The sequence below is a fragment of the Rhipicephalus microplus genome, chromosome 10, assembly GCF_043290135.1.
Source record: "Rhipicephalus microplus isolate Deutch F79 chromosome 10, USDA_Rmic, whole genome shotgun sequence".
NCBI lineage: Eukaryota > Metazoa > Arthropoda > Arachnida > Ixodida > Ixodidae > Rhipicephalus > Rhipicephalus microplus.
This window is the reverse complement of record NC_134709.1, coordinates 100662497-100687367: the sequence shown is the minus strand read 5'-3', so window position 1 is coordinate 100687367 and position 24871 is coordinate 100662497. Positions and strand designations below refer to the sequence as shown.

At 46.2% G+C, this 24871-nt stretch overlaps 1 protein-coding gene across 2 annotated transcripts in view; it reads right to left on the bottom strand.

Annotated features, from left to right (window-relative positions):
- Positions 1–799: 799 nt before the first annotated feature.
- The window catches only part of LOC119180669 (transcriptional regulator protein Pur-beta), a 188610-nt gene continuing 164538 nt past the window's right edge, over positions 800–24871 (bottom strand). For both annotated transcript variants that reach the window (XM_037431789.2, XM_037431790.2), the window contains one exon: positions 800–17188. In XM_037431789.2, the coding sequence (XP_037287686.1) occupies positions 17057–17188 (132 nt within the window). In that variant the 3' untranslated portion in view covers positions 800–17056. The remainder of the gene's footprint in view (positions 17189–24871) is intronic.

Here is a 24871-nt window from a genome sequence, read left to right as displayed (position 1 = left end):
TGTGTGGGGTGTTGAAACCCCTCAAAACCTCCCACTGTCAGTGCACTGAAACTTGAAGTTGTTTTTGTCACTACTGAACAATGCTTTTCTTTTTACTTCGCAAAGGGTGACTAAGTGTTCATCCTATCAAGCATGGTGTGAGACTACCTCCGTCAACTTGAGTCCCTAGAACCAAGAAACTTTCTTTCGTCAATAGTGCAGCAGACTGTTGGTTTCTAATTGAGTGTGTTTTCTTGAGTAACTCTACAATATTTACTGAAGGCATTTAAGCAAGTTAAATCCTTGAAGTAGGAACATGTAGAAAAAAAAATATATTGCTTAGAGTATTAAATATAATGCTGAAGATCTGGTCAACGTGAAGCTATTACAGTAAACTAGCAGTGTTATAGATGCAAATATAAATTGCATTACTAGAATACATTATGATAGACTGCTTATTTTGGATCACAAATACGAAGCAAATACATATTTCTGCACAAGGGCTTCCTGCAATGTGTCTGGTTTCCAAAATACACACTTCGAAAATGCATCTACACTGAATGAACGAGTGGTGCTCAATACCGCAGCACCATGATAGCGATAGTTGAAGGAGCACCGAACCTGCACTGAAACACCGCTAAGCGTGAAATTACAAATACAACTATAGTCAAAACAGCTTCAAGCAATAGATGGCTCTCTATGTTGCCACCACCTGCAACTTTGACGATGGGCAGCACCATGTTGCAATTCGTATTGAGCACGATTGCGTATCTCTAAGCGGCACAGCACGGCAGTTTAAGAAACTAGACAGGAGGCTGCATAATGAAGTTTGTCTTTATTTATGGAAATCCAACAGTGTCGTTCTTTTTTTCTAAATGACCGAGCAGAACTGGTCCGAGGTTGTGTTGTCATGCAAATTTTTTTTAAACGCTCGCTCTTTGTCCCCATGTACAGCAAAATGTTAAGTCACTGCAAAAAGTATGTCTTTTTTTCCTGTGTAAAACGCTGGCGATGGTAGGTGGGACATGCGACACTGGTACAGGCTTCAGGCAACCAGTCGACCTGCAGCTGACAACCATTAATGTGGGAGGGGACGCCACCTTTTTGAAAGCGACAGTGTAAAACACATAGACAGTTGCAGAAATGGTCGCCTGCTAGCTTTTGGATGGTCGCCTCAACCTGCGAGGGTGTCGCACTGAGCCGACTCAACTGACAACGCTTTCAGTTGTCTTCTTTTTCAGAGTCGGCACGACGAGTGTCTCTGCCGGTTCTATAAAATTAGGAGCAATGATCCCAAAGGAACTTCCCCATGAGCACAGCAGCGATGAATGCAAATTGCGCCTTGTGGTGTACCGAGCACCCAAAAAATAAAGAGTTGCGGGGTAAAAAAAAAAGGAGTAATGCGTTACTTTGTCTTCTGTCGGGAAAAGAAGTTCAGTCATGGGGGTGACATTACAGATCAGGCATTAAAGTGTTTCTCTTCCCCCTGTCAATCGAATTCATCACGTGCTGCCTAACTAACGCACATACCAGAGTCTGCTGAAGACACCTCGGACACGTAAACGAAGGAGCCCACAACGACACAAACTCGCAAGAAAACTGATTGCTCTTGTAGCGGGCTGACCCCCGACCTCACCACTACCTGTAGGGGAGGCCGCAATGCTCATCCTAGAGAATAAACACACAAATACTCTTTACTAGTACAAACAACACAGGTCTTGGCAATTCACAGCTGAGGCAGTAAAAACAACATTCAATATGAAAGCACAAACCTGCTTAACCGTCGTTGACACATTTGTTTTTTCTTCATGCTATCATTTGAAGCGCGAGACAAAACTACAACAGACCAATAGTACTGCTCTGGCTCTCCCCCATTTTGCCAATCACCTAAACTTTTGTATGTACAGTCTCTCCCGCTTCTCAACGGAACAAATACAATCACACACTTACACCGCGAGGTTCTATTGTTGTTGAAACGTGTACAGGGGACGCTCACATTCATGGGGAAACCATTCGGCGACACATTTACAAAACTATTGTTAATAATGCTTTTTCACTTGGCTGGCCAGCAAGCAGGTGCCATTGAGGGTAGCAAGTACTAGAAACACAATGCAACCGGCATCGCAATGGCCGACAGCAGGCATCAACTAAGACATATTTTGTGAATGTGCATTTTCGTCGGTATACACGATGCGAGAACGTGTTTAATTTTCTTTCTCGTCATAATAACAAGACCGATACGATGCCTGATGTGGGCACTTGTCACTATTAGATTTGCGTGTGGCCACTGCAAAATTCCAGCACCTAAAGCTTTTTTGACAGCAATGTGACGTTTCCCCAGAAAAGTGACGTCCCCTACATCACTGTAACACTTTTTTTTCACAATATTCTAGTTTCCCCTTCGGCCGTTTTAGGGAAGACGCGTCCACTGTACACATTCCTGCTGCAAAAATCAAGTTCTATCATGCTCTATATAAAGAACGTGCAACGCGACAAGAGCTTTAAAAGGAGAATGCGGTTCAACCAAATGAGTTTGAAGCAACATACCTGCCTACAACATTTTTTTTCCACTACAGTAACAATCACATCTCTTTGAAACAGTACACATGACAAAAAGAAATATGATTGCACAGGCTTTTCCGCATGCGGGTGGGTTCAAATATATGCAGAGAAAAAAAACTCCCAACACCCTACTTAGCCCAGAAAGAACCACACAGGCCAAGACATAGAGTTCTGACGCCATTAACACCCCATCGTGAACGTCAAAAACGTACCTTCCAGCAATTTTGTACGCAAAGCACTGCTGATCAACACAGAGCCTACTCAATGAGAAAGCACTTTCGCAGCCAAGACATAATCAACTTATCGCCACGACAAACATCAGAACACTTGAACAATGCCAGGTTATTAGCAACACCGAGCTAGCTTGATTTTTTTAGTGCGAAACGTAGAAGAGACACGAAGCAAGCAAACCCTTGTATGTGAAAACTTTTTATCAATAATTTTGTACCAACAAAAGGAAAAATGGACAACAAGGTAAGCAGTCAGCACACAATGAACAGCACTTACAGCTCCCAGCATTAGGGATGACACGTCAACTCAAAGCAGCGCGCTGCTGTTTACAGCCAGAGATTGCAGACCACAAGGCTTATGCAAGATGAGTTTCACGATGCACTGATATTGAAAAAACTAGTTTCAGTCCGACACATCGGAAACTCGCCTACCAACAAACTACAAGCAGATCTTGGGCATGGTCACATGGTACTCTGCTGTGGCCCAACAATCATTCCAACATTCCGAGAAAAACTCAGGCACTCCGAGCCATTAATTGGGTTCCCACTAGGTAAAATAACTTTTCCCATTGTCATCGAAAACACTATGGCTGTTAGGACATCAAACCAACTACAACTCGTTTAACTACAAGCCTGTAATTAGCATGCATTCAAGCCTGTCACTCAAAGCACAAAAAAAAAGATCGATACATGCATATAATGAAAGATTTTACCAAGCTGCAAGACGCAATGACGATTTCAGGAAAAGCTCCACAATTCATCAAAATAACACTGTCTTGCCATTAACCGATAGTTTCCGCACAGCTCACCAATACACTAATAGGCTATGAGGTACAAGAGAACTAGAATATGTAGAGCTCAAAGGCAGCCCTGGAGGCCTTAAAATGACCTGAATACGAGAAAATGCTACCAACTCCCAAATAAATACACAAGTTCTTCTAATGGATCAACAAAACACCTCTGCAACAAACACCAACTTTCATGCCCTCTTGCACCAATTAGTGCCTTACAGTTTGCAAAAGCACAGGATAAGCCAAAAAGAAAATAATTTGCGCTTACACGTAATATAATATGATTGGACCTTTCAACAAACTTTGATGCCTACTTATTTTGACGTATACAGTTTTGATTTCACCTCTGCTCTGATCATTCTTATTGCCGCAGGCCATTCAAGCCCATCTGGACAACGTATTTGCATCGAGCTTGTACTTCGTCATGTCAGATTTGCATGTCAAATAAATTATGTAGTTGTCCCTACAAAACACGGCAGTCTTTGAATCTAGAATACTGCCAAGGGCCAACTCCTATGATGTCCTTTTTGGTATTGTTTGCTACATAATCAAATAAGTGTTGGCACTACTCTCACATACTGCACTATCGGGCTACTTCAAGCACTTTCAGTATGCACAGTGGGCATTTTTTTTTCAATTGCAGATGGATACGTATCATATTAATTTCACTGCTCAGAGTTCATCTGACTAGTTGCTCGGCATATCATTCAACAATTTTTTTTACGGTACATCACTATGTTTTGCATAGTGAGGCCTTCCATCCTACATTTGATCTGTCGCTACGCGGTTTTAATGCCGCAAACGTCACATCGCAACAGGTTATCTTATTGCCGTTGCTTCACAAAAGTGCCTGCAATACTGCTAAATTCTGTCTGCAGACATTTCCATTCACCACCCGAGTCAACGAATAAAAATAAACAAATAATACTACATTGGGACCGACAATGACTCGAAGTTGAAAATGCCAGCACACACACAAAAAAATGTAATCTTCGGTGCACAAAGTTTGGCTCAATAGTCCGCTAAGACCAAGTGACAAAACAGGTTTGTTAATCAAGCCTCCACCATTAAGAAAAGTGCTTACCAGTGGATTAGTTCAGAAACAGTGCTAAAAAAATGCCTCTTCTTGGTTAGCATATCAAATGGCTCACGAGAAACCTGATATTTGTCAACGTCAAATTGTATGCAAGGTGACAATATGAGAAGAATTTGCATCCATTGAAACAGATGTAATTCATGCAGCATTGCTTTCGTCACATACACATGCCTCTACAGTTGCACACTACAGCCCCTAGCACACACACACACACACACACAACACATGCAAAACACATCACATAAGCACAGGACAGGTACACCAGTCAAATGTTAAACACATAGCTCTTGATGGCATCGCGATGGAGTGCTTCAAAATATGCAATGGCAACACTGATCATATGCGACAGTAAAGATTCGATAGAAACCGTTTGAAAGCCCACTGAAAATACTGCCGATGCGACACGTAAACTTGATGTAGCAGCAGAGCCCTTGTATTGAGTTGAAACTTAATCTACCCGACGCTATTGGCATGACTGGTGAAATCAGTCAGAATCAAGAAAGTGATCAAAATGTCTACAAAATCGATAATGTCGTGACACTGCCTTGGTGTGCATTGTGCATGCAGCAGGGTACACCATAAAAGAGAGCAAAAATTTTGACCTCCACTGAGCAAGTGAGCATCGGACGTTAATACTATTAAGCTATTGCACAGGCATCGCTTTTGCACACCAGTTCTTTAACAAATACAAAATAAGAGCCGCATCATAAAATGTGGAAAAACCAACTAGTATTGGCCAAGCCTCGTCTTTAAATTTGCCTACAACACAAGTACACCTTAATCACATTAATCACATGTGATACTTGTTATAAGTGTGCATCCTCTGTGTGCAGATGCTGCAAAAAAGGTTTGCAACTATTTCTTTATGTCAGGTAATTTGTTATGTCGAGTAATTCGTTGGGTAAAGGTTCAACTATACCTAATGCACAGTCAAGATGTACAACAGCAGTCACTGCTACGTTCGTCAACACTGCACCATACAAGGGCCCCACATACTCATCATCGGGAAAAGCAAAGTCGCGCAACACCCTCGCCACAGCTTCGAGAAGAACACCATGCACGCAAACCAGAGTGTAAGGCAGCTGTGACAGCCCGGGGCGCACAACCATAAGTCGTCTCCAAACGCCACAACACTAGCAAGTTTAAGTAACGCATATGTAGTGCTCGCAACAGCAACCTGCGGTAAGAGCGGCACATTTTGCACAGAGGGTGCGTGCACTTCTGCTCATGTGCGCTATGCAAAGCACAGTGTTCTTGCGTACCCGACACTGTGACAGGCTCTACGTACGCAGCGTTAAAATTTGTTTCGCAGCGTGTGCATGTAAGCACCACTCATGCCAGCAGACAGACGCTGTGCTCTGCTCGTGTGACGAGGCTATTGGGACGGCAGCATGGTGACGACAAGACGGATTCGAGAGGATTAAACGTTTGGGGGAACTCCAGTGCTCTCCACAAGTTGGAGTTTCCTGTAATATCACAGTACAGCTTTGTCAGTATGGGGCAGTCAAAATACGATAACATGAACGTGTGCAGTCTATGACGAATATATATATGCGAGGATAGCGCCCAATGCTAGAAAGGGATCCGCAGTGCAGATACTCAGCGTGGTTAATGGGCAGAGTAGATGCAGTTCGTGGGCTCTGTAAAAGATCCACTACGTAGACGGCAATCACGATGTTACAGTGTTTGTAGAAGAGAAAAACTACGGCACTCTATGCACAATCATTATGTGGCATAATCTAGACATAGTGACTTCCTATAAATTGCAAATATTAGCTTACGATTAGGTCGCATCTGGTTAAATGTGCCCTGCTCTAGCTTTAGGGCTTGGGAACGGCACTAAGAATGAGAAAATGCTTTCGTAACATCCGGCTGATTTAACACCCCAACAGCAAGCCGTGTAGTGCGTGTGAATCTGGCATCGTAGACAACGCATCATATCATTTCAAGACCTACTTTTTGACTATAACATTGGACGTTCTTAATGTGTGCAGGACATTGAAGCTTTGTTTACAAGAGTAATATTGCAGTCTAAACCAACTTTCAAACATTCTTGCATAATCGCAACAGTGACATTCAATGGGAATCGGCACCAAATCTGTTGTAGATAAATGATGTTGGTGCTGCCAGCAGTGTCATAAATGTTGGCAGCTGCATTTGCTGGCGTACTCAGTAGCGATGCATGCAAAATCTCGAAAAAGTCAATATACCTGAAAGCTATTGTTTTACAATGCTACCCTTGCACAATGTTACTTAACGAACTAACCGATGTGCCTAAAAGTTGTCACTAATTTCCCTCCCGTCAGCCGCACTGAATAACCAAAAAGGAAAGCTGTTGAACAGAGGTTTTCTTTTGTAAATACGAATTCCCATGTCAAAATTTGTATTCCTTCCAAGAGCTTCAGCAAACATCTCAGTGGGCCGTTCAATCGAAATATAAGCGTGTACACGTCTTTTTCTTTTTCCTCACAATTTTTACAGCAGAGTTTAGAAAGATGTCCCAGAAGCATCAACATGCATACTTTGACTGTGCCTAACCAATAGCACTTGAGAGAAAACGTGCACATGCACACAGCATACCACACACACAGAAAGCAGATGTCCTTCAATGCTTGGATCACACAACCAAGCAATCCTCTACATGCAGAGGAACGGTTTTTATTTGAATTGCCAGAATAGACTGTACAGGGCTAAGCCATTTAATGAAACCATTACGCTAGCGTCACTTTCGCAAAAGCTGAAACTTTCAACAGTCAATCAATTACTGCAAAGACCACGTCTAAAGTTGGCTAAGGTTCAGTTGTGACACTAGATGAAACTAAATGGTGAAATAACAAGCTTTAGGCAAACATAATAGCACAATGCACAACATTCGTGTTTTTGCTTCTCTGAGGAGTCCCAGCTGTACAGCCATCTGACTAAGCCAGAAAGACACTTTTTTCAGCCTGTACGAAGCTTTAGCATGCTACTCGGTACTCAATTTCAATTTAGAGACTTCACAAAATGTCAAAATGCCTTCCTTCCGACGTACAAAACTTGTAGACACGACAGAAATAACAGCTACTACTAGCAATTGGCAATGCATTTCCTCTGAACACAAAAAACAGAGTGCACACAATTTCTCTCGGAGCAAGTGGTGCCACAGCAGATCGATACCATCTCCATGCGCAATAGTGGCAAGTGTGACAAGATGACCCTTTTTGGTACACATTTGTGATGCTATAATAGATGCCATTCTACTATTCATAAAGTATGCACGCACCCTGGCGTGTTTGCACAATGCCAAAGCCTTCTTCAAACACTAGAGTCCCCGATAGACGGCAAAAATTGTGAAAGTACAATCTCATAAAAACACTCCGTTGATGTTCTTTTCAATGTGTCTGTACAAACTTCAACTTCAATGCGGCCTTCTGTCAGCGAGAAAAAAATTCTCGGATTACACAATCGGGCCTAACACTGAGGTTCAAGCTCACACAATAGATTTCATCTTGATGACACCAATGAAAAATGTGCTTCTTCTAACACTCACTGAATATGCCCGCTCCAGCCAAAGAGCTTAGCAGTGGCCGAGATAAAGTGTTAACACAGCATGCCAGTAGAGACGGATAATCATTGAGCTGTCACAAGCTTACCTCTACAGTTGTCGATATCCACAGAATCCAAAAAAATTTATACTGAATTCAGATGGACTATTCAACGACCAAAGCTTCACACATCCTTGTAAGAGATTGTGAAATACAGACAAATGGAGTACGAAAAGCCCGTTACAACTTGGAACTCGGGTTAAAGTCGGAGGCAGCCTCGGGAGAGAGTGGGCAAAATATGTGAATGTCAGACTTAGTTCCTAGTGACAGCACCTTGATTTGGGTTAGTTGGTTCTTCTTGATGGTGTTCATAAAACACGCAAACCTGAAATCATCATAACGTGCCTCTACTGTCATGTGTGTGTTCCTTTTGCCTTTGTCTTTTGACTGTTTTATGAACAGTGCTGCTTTCTGACCTTGCAAGGAGTACAGAGCAAGCAAAAACAATTTTATTCGCCACAATTAAACAAGAAATTCAATGTTCCACAGAACTGTTAATAAGACGTGCCGCAAAGTATGTCACGGCAGCTAAAAGCCGGCAACAAACGTGCAGTTTTATGGTAGCGGCCGGGTGTAACTACTCATTTGCATTGCTTTTCGAGAGTCACATCTTCCAAAGGCCAAAGATGGTCTCATTAAAAGCATTTGAGTTGAACATCAGATGCCTCGTGAATTTCTCCAACCTTTATCGTAACAGCAATAAAGCCTTTATCGTTACACCCACTTGTCAAGCGACTTGCTTGACTTTGCTCAGCTGTCTGCTTGCCTAGGCAGTACAGCTTCCAGCTTTGGGACAGACTTTGCGTGCTTGTAGATACGCAGGAGTCGATAGGTTCCAAAGTCGACCGCTCTCTAAAGAAGATGGTAAAGTATTCGTGTGAGCAAAGAACCGTAACGCAAGTGACACAACAAAACTGACTCGCCAACACTGTTAGCGTGCTACCGCTAGAGCAGTACAGCATGCATGCATTACCATGAATATTTAATTAAAGAAAATCTCGACGAACTTCCCAAGTGCAGGGTTCGCAAGCTGATATCAGTTCCAAGTGTATGACAAATCTGGAGGACTGGTGACAACGGAACAAGATGCTGATCATGTCAAACAGATTCTCGGTGGCTTCGAACGTGCAGCTATGCCTAAAAAAGGTGTCGCGACTCGCGATCTCTCCACAGCTGCACTGCTGCTCCTTGGGTTCACGTGCACACAGTGAAATGTAGGCAAGCCTGAAAATTAAATTACACCTCGTGGGAAAAGGGGAAGACCGTCAATAACAGCTCGATGGTGCCAATAACAAAGCATTGCACTGTAGTTTGGGATTACCCCGACGAATCAGGAACAAGGGCAGAACTCGAAAGAAAAAAAGAGATTAAAGAAGAAAATTAGCAAGCTGTGCCTCTTATCATGCAACAGGCACACTGTCAGTCGAGGAGGCAAGGTGTCCAGGTACGTGTGTAAAATAAGGCTCCTACCCTAATCTTTATTTTTTTTTTTTTTTTGCACTACACCCCTAACTTATCCAATCAAAATGGGGCCAATCATCTGGAACAAGACATCAATTATTAAGCTGTTCCTGAATAACCCAATCGATCAAAAAGCTCAACTTTTCCATTTTTCAATCATGCAAGTTCTCGATGCCTTGTTGTGATTCTGTAAGCAGCTCTTCTTTTTCCAGATGGAAGTTACCAAAGAAACATCCTCGGAAGCGAATGTCGAAAAAATTCCGAGCTCTAAAATCGCAGCAGCATCCGACCTTCACACTTAGCTATTTTTTGCTTGACGTCTGTGAAGTGGCAACAGCAAGAATTTCACACAAGCACATTCTCAGCCGAAATAAAGCTTCAACAGTAATTCAACACGGCGCACTTCGAATGGCAGGACTTGGAAGAAAAAAAAGTAAGTTACACGTAACAGCAATATTGGCAATGTAAAACAGTTTGAGTGCATGATGCAAGATATGCTGTAAATCAAGCCCAATCTTGATCCACCTCATCTTCTGAGCGGCAATTAGCCAGGACCTACGCAAGCCCAACAAAGTGCTAGCATTAAGCATACACACCGAGCCCTTACAGTAAGACATGTAACAAACAAAACCCAAAGTGGTCCATTGTAAGGCCATGCTAGAGATGCAAGCTAATTTTTGTCAAGAAGTACCTAAAATGCCATATTCTATCAATACTAATCGTACCTGTAATGTGGCAACCAACACTAGTTCATACAATGCCAATGTCTAGCAAAAAAAATTTGTTGTATTCAAATGTCTGTTTTCACAAAACCCAATATACGTCTAAAGTAGGCCTTGCTTCAGAAACGTGCACCGTCTCTGCACTTGTAAAGCAGGTCAACATATTTTGTCTAAATCCAGCATGGCCAGTGGTGCCATGATGTTGGGTCAGTTATGGCTCCACATTGGCTTGATGCTGTCGAGTGAATAGCTCCGCTAACAGATCATTAGACTAGCACAGGCCCGACTCCTTGCAGAGTCACTAGGCGTATACGACTCTAGTACCCTCTGAGATCTTCAGATGGCAGTGCTTTCACACAAGACGAGACACAAAAGCGCCTCTCCAACGCCAGCTTTTGCAGTTGCACATTGTTTTTCGGGCACTGCGACACAGTACCCGTTGCATCCATTCATGAGTGAGCGCTTCTGTACCTAGTCCATCAAGACAACCGATGCTCGGCACTTCACCTGTTGCAAAGCAACCATTCGCACGAGCTATCGTCAATGTGTCCACCCAACTCTTCGTTCCCCTAGAAACAAGTATCGGTTCCAAGGCCAGCTTGGATTTCTGTCCGCCCGAGCGCGTCCGAAATGCAAGAACACTCCATTGCGACAACAGCCAGAAAGACTGAAGCTCCTCACCTTGAAAGAAAACACCCGATGTTCAAAGTATCTGCGAATTTATCGCTGGAGACCCGTTATTCTCAAAGAAGAAACAAGAAAGCAGCACACCAACACCGCACAACATAAAAAAGAATGTCACTCATGCTCCTCTAGGTGCACTGCTCACAGTGTTAAAAAAGCAATCATGTTAGGAATCATTTCAAGCATATACACAAAGTTGTCGAAGCACCTACAAAAGTTTCCAAAAGTACCGTGCGCTCCTCACATTTGCGAATGTTTCGAGTAACTGTTATGCTAAAAGCTTTATAGCCAAGCTTTACGGAACTGAAGTCCGGCAATGCCCCTTGAGATAAAGAATATGCCTGCACAGTCAGCCATGCCTAATCCAGATGCCCACTTTCAGTGATAACATTAAAATCAAGCGTAGTTGACTCAAGTACAAACTAGAAGCAGCAACAATGGGTGAACGTAAGCCCAAACGAGTAAACCAACGAGAACATTACCGAGCCAGACTCGCCGAACAGACTGCTGAGATGACAGAGGCTCACAGCATCAATTTCGTGAAGCGAAACGAAACGAACCACGAAGACATGCTCGCAAATTTCAGCTTAACATTGAAAAATTGGATGTGGCTACGTTGCAGCCGCGTTGTGCAATCTCACTGTTTCTGAAGACGGAGACCTCACCTGTCAGAGAACGTTTTCATGCAATGCCTGGATGTGACTACACTTTGCAAATGCATGCATACTCATAAAAAATGTTTGTGCCTTTCTGCATCAAAAAGAAAAAATGTGTTCAAACAAAATTACATTTGCAATTCCTGTTTTAGGCTGAGGAAACACAAATCATTGAGTTTGCTCATTCGATTCATCCATTCTTTCTTTACTTTCTTGTCTTTCCGTAGCAGACTGCTTTATAAACACATCTTACAAGGTCGTTTTTGCAAGGATTACAGTACATTTAGCCATAACTTTCACCTTCTTGCAGAAATGATGCAGGATCAGCGGGAAACTTGCACTACTTTGTTACCCACAAAAAGATTGGCGGAGCGGTGGCATTACCACCATGCATGTGAAAAACACCTACGCAAGGAACGCACTCCTAACTGGACCAACCCTGCCTTCTCCCAACCTGCACTTTAAACATGTTTGGTCGCGTAAGGGATGACCCAATGTTCTCACCACAAAACAAGGCCTCTACAACAAATTGCAACGAACACATTGTCAATGAAGATCGTAAGCCGACAAACGGGCGGTGGCAGCAAGCGATTTGCGGGTATAACACAGAAATAAAGTGGTGTCAAGAATCTGTTGGTTGTGATGAAAGTTTAACGGATCGGTAAAGCTGGCGTGTGAGGCCTCTGCAACCAGCCTTCTAGGTGTGAATTATTAACCAAGCAACGGCAAAAGTGCTTATGCTTGATAAAAAAATATAAAAAAAAGGACTCCACTAGGAAAAGGCATTCAGAAAGCATGCAGACTCTGAAATCATGAGTGTGATCAAACACCACAAGAGGAACCCGAAAATAGCTATGTATATACAAGCCTGTATATACCCACATGCCAAGGTCACCCACGCTTTGTGGCATAGTGCCTCCAGCGCGGACAGTCGTAGGACGCTCGTAGCACCCTTGCGAAAGGAACGCTCTCAAAGCGAAGCCTCGCAAAAATGCACACTCCAGTTCAGGAACTGTTAACGCTAGACTCCGGACCATGAAGCGCCGTCATGCAAAAACTATGGTGCAACGTCATTCGCCAAACATCTCATCAGTAGTGCGAAAGTACACTGGTAATTATCCGGGTTTCTGACCAAGCTAACATTAGCCAGCTTAAAACATCGCCCAGATTCAGAGTGCTTGGTAGTAAGAACACGATGCTCCGAGAATCTATTCCCTTCCTTAGGTTACGCCAGCTCTCAAAACAAGGACAAAAAAACGAGGATTGAAACTCCTTACAGCAACCGCACTGCTGTGCCTACAGCTCCGTGAGCAGTTGAGTACTTCTTCCATGACAATCCGATTTCCTCGTACTTTCGTGCCTCGCAAACTCTTAGCCAAAAGCAGCCCATCGGCAAAACTGCAGGGTACTCCTCGGCCCTCATCAAAGAACACTGCCAACATTCAAAGACAACTTCATTGCGCCAGACGATCAACAAACAATGTCTTTTTGACTCTCTGCTCCTTCAACAATGCAATACACTCTGAACAAACTTCAACAATACCGGTCAGCCTGAAGCTGCCGCTGCAAACAACAACCGTCACGAGACCAAGCGTCACAGACCTTACTTGACACACACAAAGCCTTTACTGCAAACCACAAATTGAGAACCTTTTTCCTCGGGTACCATTCTGTATGGGCGTCACTTTCACGAGTCACATCAGCTAGAGCAGCTTTCCCCGACAGACTACTGCGTTCAATAAATGGGCACGACTCGTGTTTACATTTTTTTCACATGCAGAGCCTCAACAATAGCATTCATAAAAATAAACAAACAGAGCATCAAAATAAAAACTCTGGCTCTGTATGAATGTTAGTCCAGCCGCATGTGTTTCAACAAGAACAAAATAATTTATAGGGCAAGCGCCCGGTGTCTCCGATCTCTAGATCGCCTACGAATTTCCCATTTGTGGTACGTACTCGAACACCGGTTCCCCACATTTCAGGGGCTTTTTTTTATAGCGCACAGGACAAGCACCCGATGTCTCCAACCTCTGCATCGCCTAATGATTTTACACATGCAATGTTCAATTTTTGAATCACACCTTTGCTTCGCTTGACAAAGCTTAGTTAATTAGGAAAATGCTGATGTGCACGAGATCCCAATTGCATTAGAAACTTGCTTGAACATGCTTATCGTGTGAAACGAGAAAACACAATCAAACATGACACGATTCATAATGGCTATCAACTGTTTCGAAAGCTGTGTTATAGCACTTATGCCCTTAGTGACATCGATTCTGAATTACAATTTCGTTTTAGAGCGTATGATAGAGCTGTCACATGATACTCGGGGGAAAGTCGGTAAATACAGAGCCAATCACAGGGGCACATAAGTGCACCGTCATCCCTGACTAGGAGACGTTCTAGGCTTAGCAACGTCGAAAGAGCCATCCTACGAGGAACCCAACCTCGCGCGTGCCTACAAGGGCCTGTGACGCCGGGTCGCCGTGCCTTCCTTTGAAAAAACTTGACCTACACACCTCTGTCTCTCTCTCACACCTCTCACTCTGTCCTATATCACCGGGCATCATTGACTGGCACGTTTCCCAGTGGCTCGTAACGACTCCAGGGCTCACAAAGATACTGACGTGACACTTTCAACCGTTGTCGGTCTCTTGTGAAGCAGGTCCGCACTGTCCCAAATAAGATCAACCCCACTGGTTCGCAGTCATGATTGCTCCTACCAACCGGTTTCAGCACAGCTGATACGAATGAGCCTCTACACTTTCGCAAAGCGACCAAATCGGCGCACACCTGAAGCAACACGTGCAGCACCCTTTTCAAGATTCTTAACGACTAATGACATCATAGCTGATATTTATTGCTGCACAGTGTTGGAAAATTTTCCTTCGTGCCACGATGTTTCGCATTCAGAAGCCAAGTTTTCCTCAAAATTAAGATGTATAGAATGTTTTCCGACCTTAGCTGCCTAGTGTTGTCCTTTCACACGCAAGAAACATGCAGCAGAGTCGCTACAACTTTGAAAACGCTCGTCCCTATATTTTTTCGACGTCTTCGGGGTGCCCGTGCACAGTACACCTTTCGGGACCATTCAAGACCACCCAGCTACCCCCGAGCAGCGATTCTCAAACGTGCATCTGCTGACCCTCCAAGCACTTTTAACTTGTCACGCGCAGCAAAGAGCCCGAGATGGCAAACTTTCAAGGCTAGAAACGCCCTACTGACACACCCCTCATGCCATTCCGGTAAGTCCACATGATTTCAGAGCAACTTTATGGAGCCACATGCACATTCCACATAAATTCCATTAAGTGGAAACAACGTAATGGACAACATATGGAATTATCGGAATGCATATGGAACTTCTCAATAGAGATAACGAGAGTGACAGCTGTACAAATTAGGGATCGGTTTGTATTCTATACACTGCCTTCTGACGTTTCCAAAAGTATCTCTTTTAAGAACGGCAGATAATTTGACACATTCCTTATAGGCTACTTAATCTGAACACTTAGCAAAATAAAGTAATGCAGAGCACCCCAAGCAACTCGCATGCATAAGTCAGTATGATACTTTTATTTTATCCAAACAACATAGATAATAACTTTAGATGAATTCTCCACGCTATTCTTGCATTGGACTTATTTTGTACAGCTATTTTACTCTTTCAAAATTTTTGAACCTTGCGATGTGTCCTTTTAGCTAAGCGATACATATTGTGATGCCTTTCTGCTTTGTGTGGCCTTCAAATCCGTCCAGCGTGGTCTTTCCTAAAGGTGTGAGCATAGTGTGTAAGCTGGTGTTAAGGGCTTACTTTTTAAACGTCCTGCCATCACTTTTCAATGCTGTACGCAGGATCTTGAGCACAAGCACATCAAAAAACGCTGTCCTGGGTCGCAAATGCCACATTTCGGCAGCACAGGATCATCGAATACGCAACGCGACCAAGGCCTCGACAAACAAGCAACGACTGCTAGGATCTTGAGAGTTCTAGACGACACACTGATAACTTTGCACAGAAGCCGGTCAGCCCTGGAGCCATGACGTGCCACCGAATATTCAACTCTCTTTAAAACCTTCGATTCTCCACACTTCTTTCTCTCACTTGGAGTCATCGCAAACCCTGTCTCGCCAATGCTCCCAAAGTCACGCATCCCTCCTCGCCATCTAAACTCACTCGCTCCCATTCTCTCGGCTGTGCTTCGTATGAGCGTCGCCTCCACAGGCGTGAGACCGCACGGCAGCGCAACATCACCGGGACGTCAGCCGTGCGTCACTCATTCATTGCGGACGGCCAGAGCCCGCTATCACTTTTTTAGGAGCTCATTGCAGTTCGCACAGGAAGCATTGGCAAAGGGGAACAGCGAGAAACAAAAAAACAAAAAATAAAGTACAAAACAACAGATGATGACAGTCTTAGAAAAATGAGAACAGTAAATATAATGAAAAAGAAAGGCGAGCTAAGACGCATTTTTTTCCCCTCACGTCGCCGGTAGAATTCGCCGACGACAGCGAGAACTGAAGGGCCGGCTTGGGGACCATCAGTTGTCAAAGCTTGCCGGACTTTGACAGCACCATGTGGCCTTTTGTGACGATGCCGACCGTCGTCTGCCGGTGCCGGGCAGCCCTCGATGACACGGGCCGCCAGACCTCTGTGCCCAACATGCGACAACGTGAAACGACCTCCGAAAACAGCCGGACGACCCTCGCCGATGCAGGTGCGACGATTCGCCGACGAGTGGCCTTTTGGTAATGCGAACTGGCCTCTCAAACTACACACACACACACACACACAAACCAGCCCAGGGCGATGCCAACTGGTCACCGTCAACCACAGTCTTCCTCCTCCATGCAACCACCACCAGTCTTCTCTCTCGTCCTCCCCATCCCCACTTCCCATTTTCTCAAAAAAAGTTCTTGTCCCCTAAGTCTTCCGAGCTCTTCTCTCCCCTAACCCCATTTTTTATCACCGGCATTATTTTGTCAAAAGTCCTCGCAGCTGTCCGCCGTGGGGCATGCTAGGAAGGACCATCAAGAGGCTGCACCAAGGACGGGACCGCCGCGTGGCTCTGCAGTCGTGCCCCATCGTGGAGAGATGCCGCAACGGTCGCGCTCACCCTGGTCGGCCGATCAGTTGGTCGTCGGTGTGCCGATGCTGAAAGGCCGTGGGGCGGCTCTAAGGCGATGCGGCGTGTCAGGGACTGCGACAGAGTCGCCGCCACCCCTGGGGCGCCGCCGGAGGGAAGGGTGGGCGGTGGCTGCCTGGGAGGGCGGTCGGGAGACGGCTCTCATTTGCCACCCTCGGCGGCCGACTTCTCCGTCAGCTCCTTCATCTTCTCGACATAGTCTGAGAAGGAGTCCCTGAAGCGCGACCACGACTTCTCTGGAATGGTGATGGCCGCCCGGAAATTGTTCTTCACCTGCAATGACATCACAATTACGACACAGCCTTTTGCTTGCTTCATGACTGCGACAGAGCATGTAGAATGAAGACACAGGAGGAAGAGACAGAATGGCCCCTTCAATAACAAAGCACCACTTTTGGCACAAGAAGATGTGCAGTAAGGGGAAAAACGCACAAAATGAAAACAGCAGTGCAAACGCCACTTTGCAATGCAATTCTGTACCCGTTTTATGACAGAACACAACAACAAGGACCATCAAGAGGCCGCAAGAGAATGTTGCAAGAGAATAAGGAGGAGCCAAGAACTACCAAGTGAAAGCGAAGTGCCTCGAAAGTACGCATCTCATCTCGATCATCTGCTCGGGGACATAATGAATTCAATAATGTCTTTAACGCATGGAGAAATGTAGAGTTACTAAAACTGATTCGCAATAGTATTTGGGGAAATTGTTTTTTGAAAGATTTGAATTGAAGGAAACGATGACCTCAGCAATTCATTTGTGTTAATGTCTTATCTAGTTGCTAGGTGGCATTGCAACTCCACAAGACCTTTTGTGGTAACCCTCGTGGCAATTTTTGCAAACTGTCGGCGTAAGAGTGGATAAAGCAAGGCCGATTGCAGGCGAATTCTCTTCTCTGGCCACAACGCTTATGCCTCAATCCAATCCAAGTCATCTAGAAAGTACTCTATATCTGTCCTATCAAACGAAAAATTGGCCCCGTATCTGCATGTAATCTGCAAATGTCGTCGAAAGACAATAGTCTTGCGTGTGGAGAGAGTGAACAATTAATTTGTTGTTCTACCCAAGAAAATCGGTGAATAGTATTTTGGAGGCGCTGTATTAGAGTGCTTCGAGCGTGCAGCGGAGGCGAACGAGCGCGTCAAGTCACGTCACACTTGAGACATGAGGGTCACCTGGCAGTCTTCTTGCAAAACGAAGCGCATGGCTCTGAGACAGGTGTGCGTGCCCGTCTCAGAGGTGATAAGGTGAGGAACGCAAGGCGATGGGTAGGTGCCACCAACATCGCGTTTTAGCAAAGCGTTGGAAATACTCACCTTTACGTGCAAGCGTTGCGTGGTCAGCGCAGCGTGATAAGCGCTACGGTCCTTAAAATTACTTATGTATGCATTTTCCAGTAAACGATGCACATGAAGAATATATACGTGTTGTTATGGTGCCCCAGACTTGCACAATAATTGCTTATTATCTGACAAGTGCACAAGTATGAACGCTAAACCTTGAGCAACATTGGTGGGCGCTGCGGATGGGGTCGGCCGTTTCAAGTACCCGGTGCCGTTAAGAGTGAATAAACAGACAAATGTACAGACAGACAGACCAAAATTTTTGCGTCAAAGGTCCCCAAGGAAGACTATCATCTTTAAAAGGGTGTCTCTGTCTGTTCTCTTCCAAGCAGATGACAAAATGATTGACAGCACTGCCTTTTACGGTTGCTGTTCTCACTTGCGATCAATGCACAAGCCTCAATGAATGCCATGCTGAGTGACAGAATGCTTTATCACAAAATACGCACAAGATTGCGCCCACGAAGGTTTCCACACCAACTTGCCATGCATTTTATACAACCTGACGGTGCCATCTAAGGCTTTTGTAGTAGTAGTAGTAGTAGTAGTAGTAGTAGTAGTAGTAGTAGTAGTAGTAGTAGTAGTAGTAGTAGTAGTAGTAGTAGTAGTAGTAATAGACTTTTATTTAGCCACAATTTACAGGCCGAGCATTTTGACCGCCTGTGCGACCAGTCGACGCTGTTCTTCTTCCCCTTCGGCCCTGATCCAGTTGAGCCAGGAGGTGATGGAAAGGGATGGGAGAGGGTAATAGCTGGATTGCTGAGCAGTTGGGCAGTAAAACAGGCAGTGTGACAGGTTGGCATATAGGGAGGGGCAATTAGGACAGCAGGAGTTAGACCTATATTTATGAAGAAAATGGCGAGAGGGGGTTATCAGGCAATTCCTTTGGATGTGCCGTAGAGTTCAAGCCACGAGCGCAGTGAGTGATGGGTGAGGGGGAGGGTAAAGACGCTTGTCGAGCCGGAGCTGGAGATATACCTCCTTGATAGTGTGACGCAAGGAGATCTGCCCATCGTTATTCGCAGAGCTCTCACTGTCTTCCGAGAGTGTGGGCCAGGGAATGAACGGTGCCCGGTGCAATATAGCGCGGACAAGCTGATGAGCTAGCTCATTGCCGTTAATACCTGAATGCCCAGCAACCCAGCGGAGGAAGACAGTAGAGGGTTAAAGAGCAGAGGCCGCTCGCTTGACCTCCTGTTGAAGAGCAGGGGGCAACGTGTTGTTCTGTACGTGACAGATGGCAGCGTGCGAGTCGGAGTAAATTGTGTACTGGGGGAAAGAAGGGAATGAGGAAAATGACTGCATGGCGTGGACCATGGAAAGGACCTTGAGCGAAAGTACATTTGGCGGGTGCAAGTATGGCCCACTGGTGTGCGTGTCAGGTGCCGAGAGGTGTGGATGGTAGATAACGTAGCCACACGAGCCCCGAGGAGCCATGTATGAGGCATCCGTGTAGGCAACTCCCTGTGTAGAAAGAGGAGGAGAATGATGATGTGCCGCCGCACGACGCCGGCCGGCGTGAAGAACGAAAGACATATTGGATGGGTGGGGAAGGATGCGAAGGTTAGAAGCAGCTGTGCTAGCGGCAGAAAGCAAGGTGGGATTGGAAACGGGAATGTGAGGGATACCGGCTTGGGCCAATAGCCATTGTACCTTGACGAGTGAGAGAAAGACGGGCAATCTGAGAGTCGTGGTGCAGAGAAATAAGAGAACGTAATGGATCGAAGAGGCCTGTGGCGAAGAGCTTAGTGGTAGAGGTAGTGACAGGGAGGTTTAGAGCTGCCTTCCTTGTAGAGGCCTAATAGAGCTCTTTCGAGTGTGTTGAGTTGGATTTGGGTGAATTGAACATAGGGCACAAAGTACAAGAACTTGTTAAGGGCGAGCGCATGTGCATCCCGGCACGCATTAACCTCGTGGAGCCCCGACTGCTGAGTGACAACGCGTCGCAGGAGGTGATGTAGCGTGATGTAGGGCCTGCACGTTTTTTGTCGCGTGCAAAGGGAAGCCAAGAACTTTGCATTGCTGAACAGTGGGGATGAGAGAGCTAGAAAGATGTAGGGAGATGAGGGTGTTGTGGGAGTGCTGGTACGCAGACCGGTTTAGCAAAAGTAGTTCACATTTCTCCGGTGCAGGAGACAGGCCAGCAATAGCGAGAAAAAAAGCTATAAGGTCCAGGTCACGTTGCAAAGTATCCTGCACGTGGCCGGGACATCCAGACGTACACCAAAGAGTGATGTCGTTTGCATAAAAAATATGGTGGAGGTCAGGTATTCGGTACAGTTGGGAGACAAGGGGGGCCATAGCCATATTAAATAGAGTAGGAGATAGTACGGCACCTTGAGGAGTGCCGCGGGTGAGAGAGTGTGGGTTAGAGAAATGAGTATCGACTCTAAAGCGAGCAACTCGATTTGAAAGAAAGGATCGGATGTATAAATACATGCGGGAGCCACATGACAGGGAGGAGAGCTGAGAGAGTATGTGGTCATGACTCACGCCATCGAATGCCTTCCGTACATCGACGGTTACAAGCGCATGGATCTGACTGCGAGAAGGTGAAAGAAAAGTATGCTGAAGAATAGGGAACATGTCCTGCGCACATACGTGGCGTCGGAAGCCAATAAGAGAAGGAGGGAAAAACTCTTTCGCCTCAATAAAATCAGACAGTCGAGTCAAGGCTATTTGCTCAAGAGTCTTGCCAACGCATGACGTCAAAGAGATAGGGTGAAGGTTAGAGAGAGATGGAGGCTTGCCCGGCTTCGGAATCATGCAAATTAGAGAGGATATCCAAGAGCTTGACAGGCAGCCGCTGTTCCATGCTTCGTTGAATGTGTGTAAGAGAAATTCCTTCACGTTGTCGGGGAGATTACGTAGTGTAGTATACGTTATCTCATCCTCACCGGGAGCCGAGCGGGTAGATTGAGTGGCTAAGGCAGCTTCCAGCACCCTGAGCATGAATGGGCGGTCCAGGTTTGGGTTAGCTTCGCCCCAGTAATCTGGGTAGGAAAGTGTGAAGGGGGGTGGGAGATACAGAGATTTTAAATTGTCAAAAACATCAGATGGATTCCCTTGAGTGAGAGCTTTAGCTAGAGTAGGAGCAACGGCAGGCTTGGTACCTAAGAGAGACCTAAACAGAGACCATGTAGAGCGCGAGTGCAGTGCAAAGTCAAGGCCGTCACACAGCGTGTTCCAAAGAGAGTGCTCGAGGGAAGTGCCGTAAGCGATAATTTCAGCCCGCAGACCATCAATGCGGGAGTAAAGTTGGACGTTGTGTGGCTGGGAGCCGAGAGAGCGTTTCAAATGTTGATGACGTCGCATTAAACGGAGGAAGTGAGGATCGGGGTCATGAATGGGGAGTTGAAAACGAGTGCGGCGACTACGGGATGTTATTGCTGTGGAGATCCGCGACGTCCAGTCATCATGAGTTTTAAAGGAGTCAGACAAAAGGTTATAACAGAATGCTTCCCAGTCAGTGTGAGCGACTCGTTTCCGCCTGTTGTAGGAAAGAGGGGTGGTGATGTGTATGAGAAAGTGATCACTGAAAAGGTTTTCAGCGGACATCTGCCAGTGAAAAAGAAGGGAACTCTGAGAAAAAGTGAGATCAGGTGCAGTGGAGCGCTGTGAAACAGTGCCCGCTCGAGTAGGGGTGTCAGGGGTATTTAAGAAGGGTGAGATGGCATTCCTGGGCGAGGCAGTGTAGAAGGCAACCTGGTTTGAGTGTTCAGGGGTAACACGAGAGCCTATAGGAGCATTAAAGTCACCCCCAAGGAGGATATGGGTGGTCGATGGAAGGGAGTGCAGGAATTCGCCAAGAGCACTAAACAAAGAGGACGTGACAGGGGGGTTGTAAAAGGACATCAGAGCGAGAAAAATACGAGTAGATGGTTCGTAATAGACCACACCAATTAAATATTTCAGGACGGGGGAGGGTACGTCTCGTGGTTGAACAAGAACGTCACTGCGTACATAAATGGACGCAAGTGGCGTTCCTGTCGTAGCGTGATATGCACAGCAGCCCGGGACGGCAAGGGCCGTCCAAGTCTCCTGTATAAGGAGAAAATGTGGTAATGTGGGGCGGGTGAGAAGATATTGGTGGAGAGGGGTCCTATTATGACGACAGTTGAGGCAGTTACACAGCAAAATATCGAGGTCCTTTTCACGCGCCATCTAGGCCTTTGAAGTAGAGGAAGCGCCTGCACGTGCGCGTTCCTTCTTTTTTTTTGCCGGGGGAAGCGACTCTTGCAGGGAGTTAAGCATATAGATGAAATATTCCAGTTGCTTAGATTGGGTTTCAAGGGTCGTAAGAATCCAGACAATGGAATTTTCCAGCTGAACCAAACGAGCGTGATGCGCAGTGGTAGTGGTTTCGACCATGTCGGCCAATTTGGTTACATGGGAGCTGGAGGTCGTGGCGGTGAGTGTGGTGGGCTGCTTATTTAGCTCCGTGAGTTGATAGGTAAGAGACGATGTGGTAGTTGCGAGTGTCTGCATCAGTGCGAGTATTTTCTGTTGTAGCTCATCTGATATGCGCTGTTGCGCGCGCTGGTTGCGCTCCAACATAGCCAGTCGCAAATCGAAGGAGCGGCTCTCGTTACTCAAGGATGGTGAAGGTGTGTTTGATAAAGAAGTGCACATGGGAGGCGTGCCCTCAACCTTAGCGACGTATGAGCCCAGGGGGGATGCTGAGGGAGGTGAAATGAACTCATGCGCTGACGAGGAGGGCGCCGAAGGCTGAGTGGCTCGGCGCATGGCTGTGCGACGGAGAAAAGCTGCTTTAGCGCAATCGCGTTGCTTAGCTAGAAAGTAGGGGCAGGTGGAGTAGAGAGATGAGTGGGTGTTGACCTGGCAATGGATGCACCAGGGTTGGGCGCAAACGTTAGCATCGAGATCTGCTGGTAGAGGAGACGCACAGCGGCGGCACTTGGCCGGAACGCTGTGTTGGAGGCAGTGATGAGCACGGTGCCCTATAGCAAGGCACCGAGTGCAAGTAGGGGGCTTAGGTTTATGCGGACGGCATCGGAAAGAGACGCGTTTAAAATACACAAAGCGAGGGATGACGGTTCCAGCAAATGTTATGAAGACGGATTCAGTGGAGCCCATCATACGTGCAACGAGTATGTAAAAAAAAAAGGATTCGAGGTCATGCAAGAGCTGAGATGGTGTGAAGTGACAACCGACATTTTGTACGACGCCGAAACATGTTATTGGAGGACTGGGGGCATAGGGCTTAATAGTGATCGGCTTACCATTAAGTTCCAGACTTGTAAGGGACAGTAGGAGATGGGCAGTGAGAGGCGAGTGCGTTTTTAGAAGCACAATGCTCTGAGCAGGTTTGGCTTGAAGGATGACCTCCACACTGGTCTTGGGAGAGAGACTTGCGACGGCTATGATGGTAGAAAGCAGGTCATAGAAAGGCAGTTTCGGCGTGAGTGTTCTGGGTGAAAGTTGGATTCCGACGGTGATGAGCTCGAAGCGAGGGCGGGCAGTCGAGGCAGGTTTTCGATTGGCACTAACCGTGTTCCAGCTGCCTTCAGGAGATGGCGTATTGTCTTTGTTGACCTGCGACGCCGTGAAGTCCATTTCCGTCGATGAGTCGTCAGCTGAAGTGATGGAAGGCAAAACTTCGGCGATGGAAGGAACGATGCTCGTCGAAGCGCGCTTGTCGACAGACTCGGAATTCCCAATGGGTAGGCCAGACGCAGATACGGTGGGAAGAGTAGCAGGCGTGGTTGATTGCAACGCCAACGCTGCATTACGGCTCTCCGGCTCCGGTTTTTGTGTTGCTATCAAGCTGGGAGTAGCAGAGACGCCACCAACGTTGCACGTTGCTGGACAGTGCACGCTGTTGAGGAACGCTGCCTGTTGCTGTATTGTTGTCGGCGGAGGGCTGGTGACATTGTCAGATGTTGACAGCAGAGGCACGGCTGTATCAGCGGTACGACCAGAGGAGGCTGGGCTTACCGACAGGGCGTCAGTTGTCGTTGGTGTCAAGTGCTGGGCGGCACGCTGCATCGCGGAGGTGCAGGTGCGGCGCCGCGCCACTTTGTACTTTTGAAGGGGCCTGGAGAGCCAGCCTGGGGTCGAACCGGGGCCCGGATGGTGTCCGCATGTCCCAAAAGTCTTCTAGAAGGAATAGTGAGCTTGTCCAGACACGGGCGAGGCCCGCTAACTAGCCAAGAACGCGTGAAAGCGGAGCACTGTATGCAGCCAGCCAAACGAAATGGCGTCACCTGGTGGTCCCTTTGTAGTACACGGTCAAAGGGAATTCGTTCTGCTGTATTTTACCGGAGTCACAGACTTCACGCGGCAAATTCAAAGAAATCCGACTGAGCTCATTCGGCCAATCTACTCAAAAAAGTACATTGAAATTGCTTACATTACACTGACAGACTGCTTCTGAGGTTTCGGTGAGAAAGTCTATGATGAAATCTTCAACTCCACATTTTTATCCCAATAAAAAGCCTAGTTAATGGCAGTAGAGTTGCCAAAGAATTGATACCTCTTGTCTTGCCCACCTACAGGCTGAATTATAAACTTGCCCCTTGGCCTTTTTAAGAGAAACGTACAGCAACTCCACTAATGCGATACCTGAAGATCTTCATAGCATGGGCACCCACC